The 12,154-nt window shown below is 46.2% G+C and overlaps 1 protein-coding gene across 20 annotated transcripts in view; it reads right to left on the reverse strand.

Moving 5' to 3' along the window:
- The window catches only part of CaMKII (Calcium/calmodulin-dependent protein kinase II), a 40,471-nt gene that overhangs the window by 22,214 nt on the left and 6,103 nt on the right, over positions 1-12,154 (reverse strand). For 11 of the 20 annotated variants that reach the window (XR_010732956.1, XR_010732955.1, XM_066291838.1 and 8 more), the window contains exons 2-4: positions 9,059-9,153; positions 267-326; positions 19-48 (exon numbers count right to left, since the gene is read on the reverse strand). Coding sequence is in view for 18 of the 20 variants with exons in the window: in XM_066291838.1 (XP_066147935.1) it covers positions 19-48; positions 267-326; positions 9,059-9,153 (185 nt within the window). In the remaining 2 variants the exon portion in view is untranslated. The remainder of the gene's footprint in view (positions 1-18; positions 49-266; positions 327-9,058; positions 9,154-12,154) is intronic. The other 9 variants (XM_066291857.1, XM_066291842.1, XM_066291841.1 and 6 more) reach the window with 1 other exon arrangement.

Raw genomic sequence — 12,154 nt, forward strand, 5'->3', positions numbered from 1 at the left:
AATTGAAAAGACTATTACCTAAATGCTTGAGCACCTCAGGATTGCTAACTATTTACAAATGAAAACAGAAAAACGTTAAGTTACATTCATAAAATGCACACTGATGGAGTCCGGTGGAACTGGCCAGAGTCGCCAACGCGCATGTCGTCCTCACGCTCTGACCAATTGAACCGCGAGTTTGTCAAGGGGTGTGAAGCATAAATGACTTGAGAAGTTGGTTGGTGTATGTTTTGGTGTCAATTTACACCCAACTAGGGTGGACTCACCTATATTAGCATGTTGCAGCTTCCGGCAGATCCTCGCTTCCCTTTCGAGCTTCTGGAAATCTGAAAAGACACATTTTTATGATTTCGGATGAATTAATTCGGATGGATTAATCATTGAGGACGTGGGGGCCATCAAGTTTTAAAATTTCCCTAATGGATATTTGAAGGGCGGTATAACGAGAAGATAACCGGGTGAACCTGATTTATTAACCCGCCGAGAGCTGCGATACGAGATTACACGATAAATGTTTTACGGGGCTAATTTGAACGCGAGTTCGGTCGTACTAACAACTGACATTTAATATTTACACGTTGTAAATTCCGCAAGTTGTACAGGGTGTCCCAGGAGTAACGGTACGAACGGGCGCCGCGCGCCGTAGGACGCGACGACGGGTCGCTCGTTTCCGTTCTCCGGAACGGTAAAGTAACTCTTTGATTATGCAAAGAGGGAAGAAATCCCGCACTTCTTGAACTCCAGGCTCGAAATCGCTCCCTGGGGGTCTTTTCGGCATTAAAAATATCGGCTAAGGATAATTCCGGCTACGCCTATATCCTTATGTAATATCTATAATAGCCCTGCCGCTGGACGCGGCCTTGTGTGCCGATAATTTGGAAAAAATCCCAAAAAAAATCCGATGATTTCAAATCGGGAGTCCGTGGCGGCCACGCGTGGTTCCGGCCCCGACCCGTTCATTCGTGCGGACGATTCACATCGAGGAATTCCGTCGCGCTTACGGGACAACGAGCAGGAGCGTCACTTAAACCAAAATCGTTATCTTACGGCTCTTCGCGCTCTACAATCAGAGCCGAGCCGTTTCCAGAGCAGCTCAAGCACCGATCGCTCTTCAATTTGCCGCGAGTTTAATTAGTCCCAAAATCCCACGCCACACACGAATTAAAAATTCACGCTTAAAGCGACCTCCTTCTTCTCCTCCTCCTCCTCCTCCCGTTCAAAGCTGACTCTCCGTGTCACAGTAATAGCTGCTCCTCTAATTAAATCTACCTCTCCTTGTAGTTGCTGGCTCGCCGGTGAACACTAATTTATTAAAGGACAAAGGGTCACGACGTTGCTTCTGGGGCGGCGAATTGCCGAAATAAATACCGGGTTGAAAGTCCCTTGATAGGACATTTTGTCCAGACGTTGAATGGTATGGAAATAGCCCTCTCCTCCCTCGAACGTTTAGAAATTGACGATTTACCGACCTCCGCGCCTTCAGAGAGGCGTTTGGTCCCGGTCCCCGGACGGAAGTTGCCGCTTCCTGGGCAAGATTGAGAATTCTTTATCGTCGATTGTCCGGTTCGGAGCCCTGCCTCAAGCAGTTGCAGGCCTGACACCCTGTACAGGAACGCCAAGAGGTTTTTCTTTTATAGAGCTTAGTTGGCTGCATGGTGGCGAGGAGGCTGGGACACCCGGTGTACCCATTATCGGCGCAAAACCCCTTGGGAAACTCGGTTTCTTCTCACTAATGAATAACTCTTCTCCGCTGGGACAGGCAGACGGCCCGTCGTCATTTCTCCTCTCTCTCACGCCCGCGCACAGGTCTCATCCTCCTCACGTCGGGAGGTGGGCAAGCCTTCCGGACGGGGAAAAACTGCACCGATGTTGGCTCAAGTATCGAGTTCAGAGTCCATCAACGTTCGGACCGTATCTGGCAGCTCAATTTTTTTTTTTGTGGATTTCCTGACGAAAACTGAATTTGCCAAAATGCACCCGACTGTGTTTCCTTGAACGAGCTCTATACAGGGTGGTTCAACCTACACGTTCATTGAAAGTTTACTATGACCTAAAGGTGAAGCAAATTTGAAAATTTGAAGTCAACTTCCGCATGTTCCAATTTTTTAAAAATATTTTGAACTTCTTGCCACTTCCGGTTTAACCGGAAGCAGCTGTCGGCTCGCTTACTTCAAACGGAACCTCCGGTATATTATTTTATTTTTAGATTCTACGTAATATATCAGACACATTTCCTGTATAATGTCCTATACTTAGCCTTTATGGCTTTCAAGATATTTGACCTTTAAAAACGTGCCTCCATAACGGCCAACTTTAAAATTGCATATCTCCGCAGTTATTAAAGACATAATTTTCACATTTTGCAGAAGGCCAGCGCATAGTCCTAAGCTGACGCTCCCGCTGATAACGTGCTTTAGTATTATACAGGGTGGCCAAAATCAGGCTCCAAACGCTCATATTTTTGAAGTTGCAAAAGTCGTTTTCTCTTTAACTGGACCACCCAGTAACTTTGAGCAGTATCAAGTGGAGAGTGTAATTCTCCATCAGGGTCACCCATACCTGTTCCAAGCCATTCTCGAAACGATTAGGTTTTTTTCGTGTGAAACTAGCAGCAGTGCGGCAGTACCCGTTCATTCAGGAAATTTTTTTGGTTATTTTTTATTTTATTTTTTTAATAACTTAACCTCGCCAGAATGACCACGTACCACCACCAGTTTCGCATAAAATTCAATTATCCCGAAAATGGTTCGGATTAAGCGTGGGTAGCCCCGACGCTGCTCAATAGAGAATCGGACTCTCTGCCCGATACTCCTGAAAGTTACAGCGTGTCCCATTTGAAAAAGTAGACTTCGGCGACTTCAAAAGTGTGAATGTCGGGAGCTGAATTTGGGACACCCTGTGCAGTACCGGGGCCACACGACTGGCAAAAGTGCAAACTTGAGGCTCTCCGTTGACATTTTGCTAAATATGAGGATTGTGCCCTTAATCGCCGCGGAGGTATGTAATTTTAAAATCGGTCATTGCGGGGGCTTGCTTTTAATTAAAGGTTAAATATCTCGAAAACGGTGAGGGCTGGGCAAGGGGGATTTTGCGGAAAACGTGTCTGAAATATCACGCAGAATCTAAAAATAAAATGTATAATGCGCTGCGAGTCCCGTTTAAAGTAAGCAAGTTGGCAGCCACTTCCGGTCAAACCGGAAATGACCGGCAGCTGTAAAATAATAATTAAAAAAAAAAAAAAAACTGCGCGTGGCAGTTAACCTAATTCCAAATTTTCAAACTTTCCTCACCTCATCCTCTAATGACCGGGTCGGATGAGCGAACCTCTAATGACCGGGTCGGATGAGCGACCCTGTATACGAAGCCGCATTTCCAACGTCAGAAAATAACAGGGACACATTTTCATAATTGAAAAGGCAGCGTAAAATTGGCTCTCACCGGGGCGAAATTAGCTTTCTTTCCATCCCCAAAGGTCGTTATAACGTAAAATAATTCAAAAAGGGCACGTGTGAAGGGGTAAATACTGGCGAATTACTAGAGTACCTTTTCCTCTCTCGCAATGGGGCCCTTAATAATGTGGAATTTTTTTTTTCATTGTTCAAGTCAGCCGCGTTCGGGCCAACATCGAACGTTCACCGGACCGTCGGATCGGTTGAATTTGGATTCCGGTATTTCCCCCGGTTTTGAGGTATTGACCCCGCGTCAAAGGGGGGGAGCAGCATCTTGTGACGGGTTAAGTCGCGCGTCCTGCATATGCAGATTTTTTTTTTAATTGAGGTGACGCTTTATTTTACAAATCGACAAATTTTTTTTTTCAATAAGCACTGGCGCGTACATACAGGGTGGCTCAACGAAAAGCGGCCGCCCTCAGTATCTCTCGACGCCGTCTTTCGGTGGAAAATTGCGAACAAAGATGGCACGCGGAGGAAGGGGCGTACATCTTCGGGCAGAACATCCAAATTTCCGTCGTCGACCCCTTGGCCGTCCCAGCCGCCCCCTTAAAATTTTCTAGGGGCACCGCGCGGCACATCGTTGCAAGGGTTGTTTCACAAGGAACGCACTCTACCGTTCATTTTGAGCGTTCGCATGAACCCGGGAGGCAAAAAAAACTATCTGTGTCCGGTTTGGCTGTGTTACCGATTAATATACTGCGTGACGTCGAAAAGGGAACACCCCGTAAAAGTGGCTTTATTTAAGTGATATTTGGTCCGCGAGTTTTGTACCCCAAGGCACCTACGCCAATGGAAAATTGAAGAAATTCAATTGCGAAAAAGCAAAGTCAATTAATAAGTTGTCGGTCCCCCGCAGTGTCCTGTACACTCCTCTACACGTCTAGACGTGGATGCAGCGAGGGGTTCGGGGTCCTCTTGGGAATGGGGTAAATTATGCGACCTTCAACCGCCAATACCCCATACATCGGTCAGGAGCTTGGAGATCGAGGTGGTCAAGATAGCAAATTGATCGAATTTCGTTGAAAGAAGTGTGGCATTATGGTGTAATTTGTTTTTAATAAAGACGTTAATTTTTATTGTTTATCATGAATTATGTCTAAAAGTCCAGGTCCAAATTAAGCTTGAGCAGGGACACTCTCAAGTTAAAATTGTCAGGAACTTGAAAGTTTCCCGTGGGGCTGTGCGGTGCACTCTCGGTCGACTCGGGGCAACCGGGTCCCGCACCAATCGACCGAAATCAGGTCGAAAACGCGCGATTTCGAAACGCGATGATCGAAAATCGATCAGGGCCCCATTGTAAGACCGAAAGAAAACGTCTTTTCAACGCGCTGCTGACTCTTCAATGGAAAGTGGAAAAACAATCTCTGCTAGGAGAGCGACGAGACGTCGCAACAACGTTGGCTTTAAAGGCTGCGAAAACTGGAAAGAGGCCTTTGCTGACGAAAACCAACGTGGCCAACCTGGGCCTCGAAATACGGGCGTTTAACAAAGGGAGACTGGTCAGATACCATTGGGACAGGCGAATCTAACTTCCCGGCAGGGAAAATTGAAAAATGTTCAGTGGAAACTCGTCGTTTTCAGAAAGTGCACATTTCACAAACACCTGAAATTGCGAAAAATTTATAATAACAATTTTTAAAAATTAAAGAGATGTTGGGAACCCCCGGAGCTGCTTAAGTCAGGCGGCGCAAGGGGGAGGAGTACAACCCAGACTGTACTGCGACTGCTGTAGAATGCGGTGGCGGCGGCGCGACGGTGCACGGGGGTGGGGGGGGGGGGGGGCATCCTAGCGATCCGTCAGTGGGGCAAAATACGGAAACGTTTCGAAATCGGCCGCGGCACCATCAATTTCGGACCTTTTTGGCGACGCACGCGCGGAGGGATCGGAACTCCGGCAGCTCAACGGGCCATGCCAAAAAGTGGAGACGTGCAACGAAGCGGCTCAAGGAAAATCACATCCCTCTTCGGGAATTGCTTGCACAGACCCCCGACGTCGGCCCCATCAAACAATGGCGGAGCTCATCAGAAGGAAAATAACGAAACCACAGAATGACCTCTGAAAACCATTTAAAAAGCGTGCTGCAACAGGAATGGGAAACGATTTCCTCAGGTAGGTGTGGTGAAAAGCTCGCGGACACCATGCCCGACCGCACGGCTGCTGCAATTAAGGCTGAGGGTGGTACCACAATTTTTTTTTTTTTTTCATAAAAACTTGTAAATAAAAATAGCTTCATTTGCATTCACCTAGTAGTAGACCAGATGAGGTCAGTGCAGAAAGTGCTCGTGCACCAAATAATTTTATATGCATAAACAGCATTGTTTCGACGTGAATTAAGCAATTTTTGCGAAAAATACGAATGGTCATAAATGTTCTTTGACCTTCGTATGATGTGTTTTTTACCAAGAAAGACAAAAAAGTACTTTTAGTCGATAGGAAAATAACAAAAAAATGTGCAGGAATGTGCTCGCACAAAGTGCTCGCCTTGAGCCAGTTCAGAGGCGATCTATCCGAAAGAGCTGATCGATAATCGAAAAAGGTGGGCAGTTTGGTTCCTTCGGGGTGATTCCATAAAGTTCACGGTGACTACTGTGATCATGGGGCCCAAAGGTAGCGAAAGATCAGAAGAAGTGCAACAAATAATACTTAAACTACATGACGACTGCAAATCGTGGGCAGAAATTGGTCGAATAGTAAACAGATCAAGATCTACCATCCGAAGCATGATAGAGAGATGTTGCGCGCGAGAAGCATTAAAAAATTGACGAAATGAACGAATAAAAAAAAGAAAAATTAACGAACACTTGGAACGTCTAATCAAAAGTAACAGAAAACCCACGAACAAGTGCAGAAAAAATCGCCGCAGAGCTGAAAATTTCCGACGATAAGGACGGCTCGGCCAGCGCCATTAGGAATTAATTAAGGTATAAGGGGTACCACCACAGAGTACCTCGTAAAAAACGCCGTGTAAACGAAGTCAATCGGGAGAAACGATCAGAGTTCGCCAGAACCTTTAGTTACCCCCCCGCCGCCACAACATATCGGAATAAAGTGAATTTCAGTGATGAAAGCAAATTTGAAGTTTGCGGGAATAAAAGACGTTTTAAAGTATGTCGGAAAAGGGGCACTGAATTTAATAAAGGAAATTTGCGACCGAGCGCGATGCACGGCGAAGGTGCGGCATTAACATGGGGCTGTACGAGCGCTTCGGGAGTGGGATCGCTCCATTTTATAGATGAATAATGAACCGAAATATGTGTGTAGATATTTTAAAAAGCCACCTCCTGGTGCCGCTAAAATGGGGATCGGGGGCGATTTTCGATTTACCCGAGGTGACGACCCCGACCACGCAGCCCTTAACGCGCCAGGCTCGGGATCTTGTCCAACGCTCCAAAATACTTTCGCGGTCGCCGGACATATCAGCCCAATCGAACCTCTTCGGGATTATGTTGGAAAAAAAATTAGGAATCATGTTGTTTCATCGAGAGAAGGGCTGAGGGTTGCCCTTCGAGAAGGACGGAAGGAAATACCATCGACTTTGACATCAAATTTAATTGATTCCATGCCTAGAAGACGAGAAGCAACGGTTAAGTCGAAAGGGCGCCGATGAAACAAAGTTTATTGTCGCCATTTTGCTCAGTCTGTTATTAATTTAGGTCTGCACGAATACTTTCTGCGCCTCGATTCCAGCCAGTGTTGCTGTTTATATTAATTATTTAGCAGTCAATATTGTTAACTCGTCATTTTTAATTAAAAATATATGATAAACATACAAAAAAACATTTGTGATTGTTCGTGTTCGTTGTAAAAATTGCCCAACGACATCGAAACACCACGTCTCACACAACATGATCCACTGTACGAATACCCTCTGCACCGGCCGTACCTGCTGCTGATAGGGGTGCCCAATATATTTGGCCAAAGCTGTATAAACGGGACTGATTTTTTCTCCAATTGCGGAGTGGTCCGCGACCTTAAAGGAGTCGATGCGCAGATGCCCTGCACTGTCAGAGAGAGGGGATGACCAACCGCAATTCGCCCGTTTGCCTTCAGTGAGCGAGGAAGCCACGAGCGAGACGGAAGTGCACGTCTCCGTAGAGCAGCGGACGATGATAAAGTTTTTTGGCCGAGGAGGGGGCGAACCCAACCGAAATTTTCCGACCATTGCAGGTACAGTTCGGGTTTAACACTCTGTCTAGAACCCGTGCGTTTGCATGGCACCAAGAATTTTCTGGAGGACGAGAACCACCCTCGCCGTCCAAGGACTGGTGTGACCGAAGCCCACATCGAGGCGGTCAGAAGTCTTGTGCAGGGAAATCGTCGAGGAACTGAAGATTGACAACCACAACAAACAATTGAATCCGTAACTATGGAAGTGTCCACCGAATCGTGACAGACGACTTGAATGTGCGCAAAGTGTCCGCTAGATGGGTCTCCCGCCTGTTATTCGAGGATCGGGTGCATTAAGCTGGAATATCCGCCATACATTCTCGACTTGTCTCTTTGTGAGTTCCATCTTTTTGGACCACTCCAAGAAGCGCTTGGGTGCCAACGTTCCGACGACGTGGTGGGAGCATTCGAGCTCCAATGACTGCAGGAGCGTGCGAAGGGCTGCTGTGATAACCCAATGAAGAAGCTCCCGATCCGATGGGAAAAACGCATTTCTGGGGCGGGAGACTATGTAGAAAAGTAATGTACAGTGTGACCCATATGTAGGGAGCAATATTTGTATTTTTTGAAATATTGGAGATAGAAAGAAGGTTTGAACGAAAGTTTTAGGGCTAATTCTTTCGCGTATAGTGATGGCCTTGAAATATCTCTCTATCTCATAGTCTCCCGTGCGAAATATCTGACTTTTTTCCCCAAATGGCGACCTATAATTTTTGTCCTTTTCTTGAAATGGGCGTCTCCTTTTGCACACCACTGCATAAAAACGTTGGGGGGTTGCACTTGGAAAAATTTGAAATAAAATGCAACAACATTTATAACGTTCATTATTTGACGCACGCCTATGGCTGTCGACTTCATTTTTTACTGATCTTGTTTAAATATGGCGAGTCTACGATCTTAGACCGCGCGACTAACGTAGGGTTAAAGATTCGAGCGGAGGGTGGGACTTCGATGACGACCTAATTTCCCCCCAGTATCACCGCAGGAGCGGGCTGCTCCCGACGTCCCGCACCGAGTTTTTTTTTTTTTATATTAAAAAGCTGTCTCGAAAATAGGCACGAACCAACATCTCCATCAAGGCCTTATCGAGCCAGAACCCATCACGCACGATCGCTTCCTTGAACTCATCCATCATACGCAACAATCAAAGATGGTGAATTATTCATGTGAACCCCCCGCTCGAACGAGCCGCTTTTTCAGCCGCGTCAATCCTGCTAATTTAAAGGTGGACTGATGGCTACCGGTCCAAATAAAGACGGGACTGAGTGAGTTGTCCGGGCAAAAACCGTCCATTACGCGTTTGACGGACGGTCCCACGGGGCATAACATCTGTAAAATGATGTCGCCCCTCGCATGCGAACGAGTTATAATGCACTTTCAGCATAATACTCGAGGAACGAAAATAAAGGCCTGCGTGTTATTGTTTCATCCGACTTACCTCTTGCAGACAACTTCTTTGTGTTGATTATCTTGGCGGCGAATTCCAGGCCGCTGGACTTTTGGACGCATCGTCTGACTACGGAGAAAGCGCCCCTGGAAGGAAGAAAATGGGGATTTAATCGTTTTTCTTTCGGGGGGGGGGAAGTAAATTCGTCTTAAGTCAATTTGTAGGTAATGGCCCAAAAGACCCGTAAACAGGTACGACGCTCGTGTAGCTGGATAATTAATGAACGTCCAACTGCGCGCTCGCTCTTATCTCCTCCGTCTTAATTTTAGCGAGAAACGTAAATTGCCTGGAATATATTGAAAGGGGGATTTTTTCCCTTTGGAAGCAAACTGTCGCGTCGGTGGAAGGCCGTGAAGACACGAATAGGTTCTCTGCCTTCGCGGGAAAACCCCGCCAAGGTCAGTTCCAACAGTGGGGCCCCAAAATGACGAAGGGGGTAGTATCGGCGCGAACGTGCTTGGAAGTGATACTTCGGGAAAAAATGAAAACTCCCTTCTCTCTGGGGCACTTGCGGCCGATTTCGCGAAATATCGTTAAGTGCCGAGGCTGCTCGCCGGCTTTAGGGCCGCAGACCTATCCCCGAAAGCGTCCGAGTCGCTGTTGCTTCGGCAATTGTCCGATAAGACGCAAATCGAAATTTCGTAATTTCATACTAAAAACGCAGTGGAACTTCTTTGGAACAGGAATTTCTGGGATTTCCTGAGGGTGCGCGTGAAAATGAAGAGCACCGCCCGTTGACGGTACTGACGAGGGACGGATGATACCGAGCTAAAAGTTCGGGTTAGTTCAGGTTAAGCTGCTTCGAACCGGATTATCCATTGTCATCGGAAACTTAGACGCCCTAAATAAACAGGCCCTTTATCTCCGTTGCAGAAATAGAGAAAGGGAGCCGTAGATAACCGGGCGTGGGCTCTAAATTAACAAATGGGGGCAGTGAAAACGCCATAGCCAGCCAGCTATTTCCCTTTATGGACTGGGAATAGCAATTTCGTACGCCAATAAAAGTAAAGAAGTTTTATTTCTGCGTTTTATAAGAAGATGGCCAATGAAACGCTGTCTCGACTGCGGACGACCGATGGACGAAGGACGATAAAAAGTACAGGCACGGGGGAAAAATTGGAGAACCTTCAGGGTGGCAATTTTCCCTCCAAAGGCCAAATCTAATTGGTGGTTTTCGAAAATAAGACTAAAAATACGTTGAACTCGCGCCAATCAAAAACGGGTAAACGGTCGGGACAGGACAACAATCGGATTTCGCTCCGCAGGCCTAGTTAAGAACCAAAATAAAAACAAAAATCAGTTCCGAAATGGATTCGAGCAGGAGAGTTAATTTTAAGTGGGTGTATTATTAGTGTAGCCAATTTGGAACGCGTCTAAAAACGGAATTCTTCACGTTCCCGATGCTGGCAGCGGGCGTAAAAATACACATTTTAACAACTAAATTTCACTCGCATAATTAACCGTTTTAAATCCGTTCGCATCTCGTCATTGAATCGCGCGATTTCGACTCACATTCGAAAGAGCCAAATCGGTGAAACTCCGAAGACGAATTTTCAGAGTTCGACTTTCTGGACAAGATGGCGGACGCAAATATCATTTTCGAACGGGCCGCCGTGCTCGAGGAGCGAATCGGCAATATTGACGCGAGGTTGGACACTCGTTAAAGTAGATCATATCGCGTGTGATGCCATTCGAGTCCGTGTATTATTCAGCGACACGCACATGCACAATTATCCAAAGTTCCTTGACATTTAACAAGCCATAAACATATCAAAGAGGCTAGTTGCAAGACGCAGAATTTCAATTAATTCAGCCGTATGATTTATGAGGTGGCACCTCATAGTCTTACCGAAATAGCTCCCGATGTTTTCGCTCTATCTTTCTCGAAATAACTCGCCCGTTTACTGCGTACATACGATTCCATCAATTCTCCTATTTATGGGGTGTTTTTCTTAATTTTCCCGCCAGAAGATACGGCGCGAACCTCCTCCCCCCTCACGGGGGGGATAGATTTATTTTTATTATCTTCCATTATAAAAGCCGCTATTTTGTAGAAAATTTCCTAGGAGGCAACGCGCCAATGAGTTATAGCAGAGAGCTCGCACTGCAAACTCCGACCTCGGCGTACGTTCCGCCGTTACCACGATTTATCCCTTTTCCATGTTTCTCGTGGAAACGCGCCTATTGGAGATTAACGCGGGTGGTTTGTTTCGGTTTTTTGCTGCGCTAATTACCCTAATAAATTGGTGCCGACAAACGTCCGGTGCCACCCATCGCTTGGCCGAGTTGGAGAACCGTCCGCGACGATATTTCATTATTTATTGACCGGAGCAGAAATAAATTTCGCAGCCCGAATTTTCTCAGTGAATTTTTAGAGAAGCTCTGGAACCGATCCAAATCAATTTAATATGCAATGTCGTCGAGTCGTCGTCGATGGAGTCCTCGACGTCCGGTTTTCCGACGATGGCGCCTCCATTTTGTTTAATTGCAACGTGTTATTGAAATCTAGCGGGGAAACCGAGTACCATTACCGCATAATGGCCTGAGAGCTCCACGCTCCCATTACAATCCCGCCTTCGGTACAACAATAGTATCGTATCGAAGGGTTGTCCTGTGTCCTAGTGATTTCCTTTCACTGCGTGACGTCAACTCCCTCTGCTGGAGCAGCGCCAAGAAAATTTAGCAGGAGAGTTACCAGGGGCACTCCGAAAGTGTGCGTGGGAATAATTTCAAAATCGTATCTCGCCAGGTCGAAAAACATGCGAAACTCCGGACTTTCGCTTGCAGGTGCGCTTCCACAGTTAAAAACTTCGCCGATTTATTGCGATTTCAGTGCTCTTCGCACTGCATCGAATTTAAGTTTTTACGATTTTAATTACGATAAACCATAAATCCGAATTTCGACTAAAAGCGGACCAAACCTTCGTAGTTGTCCCCAACTGCGTTTAATCAATATTTATTACTTATAAAATTAGGTAAACGATTCAACGTCGCGCAAACATTTGACCTTAAAGGAGGTATTTGACTAATGAATCGCAATTAATGAAAGAACGTCGACGATCACAAAGAAAGGTCTTGAGGTTAATT

The sequence above is a fragment of the Euwallacea fornicatus genome, chromosome 17 (genome assembly GCF_040115645.1).
Source record: "Euwallacea fornicatus isolate EFF26 chromosome 17, ASM4011564v1, whole genome shotgun sequence".
In the NCBI taxonomy this organism is placed as follows: domain Eukaryota; kingdom Metazoa; phylum Arthropoda; class Insecta; order Coleoptera; family Curculionidae; genus Euwallacea; species Euwallacea fornicatus.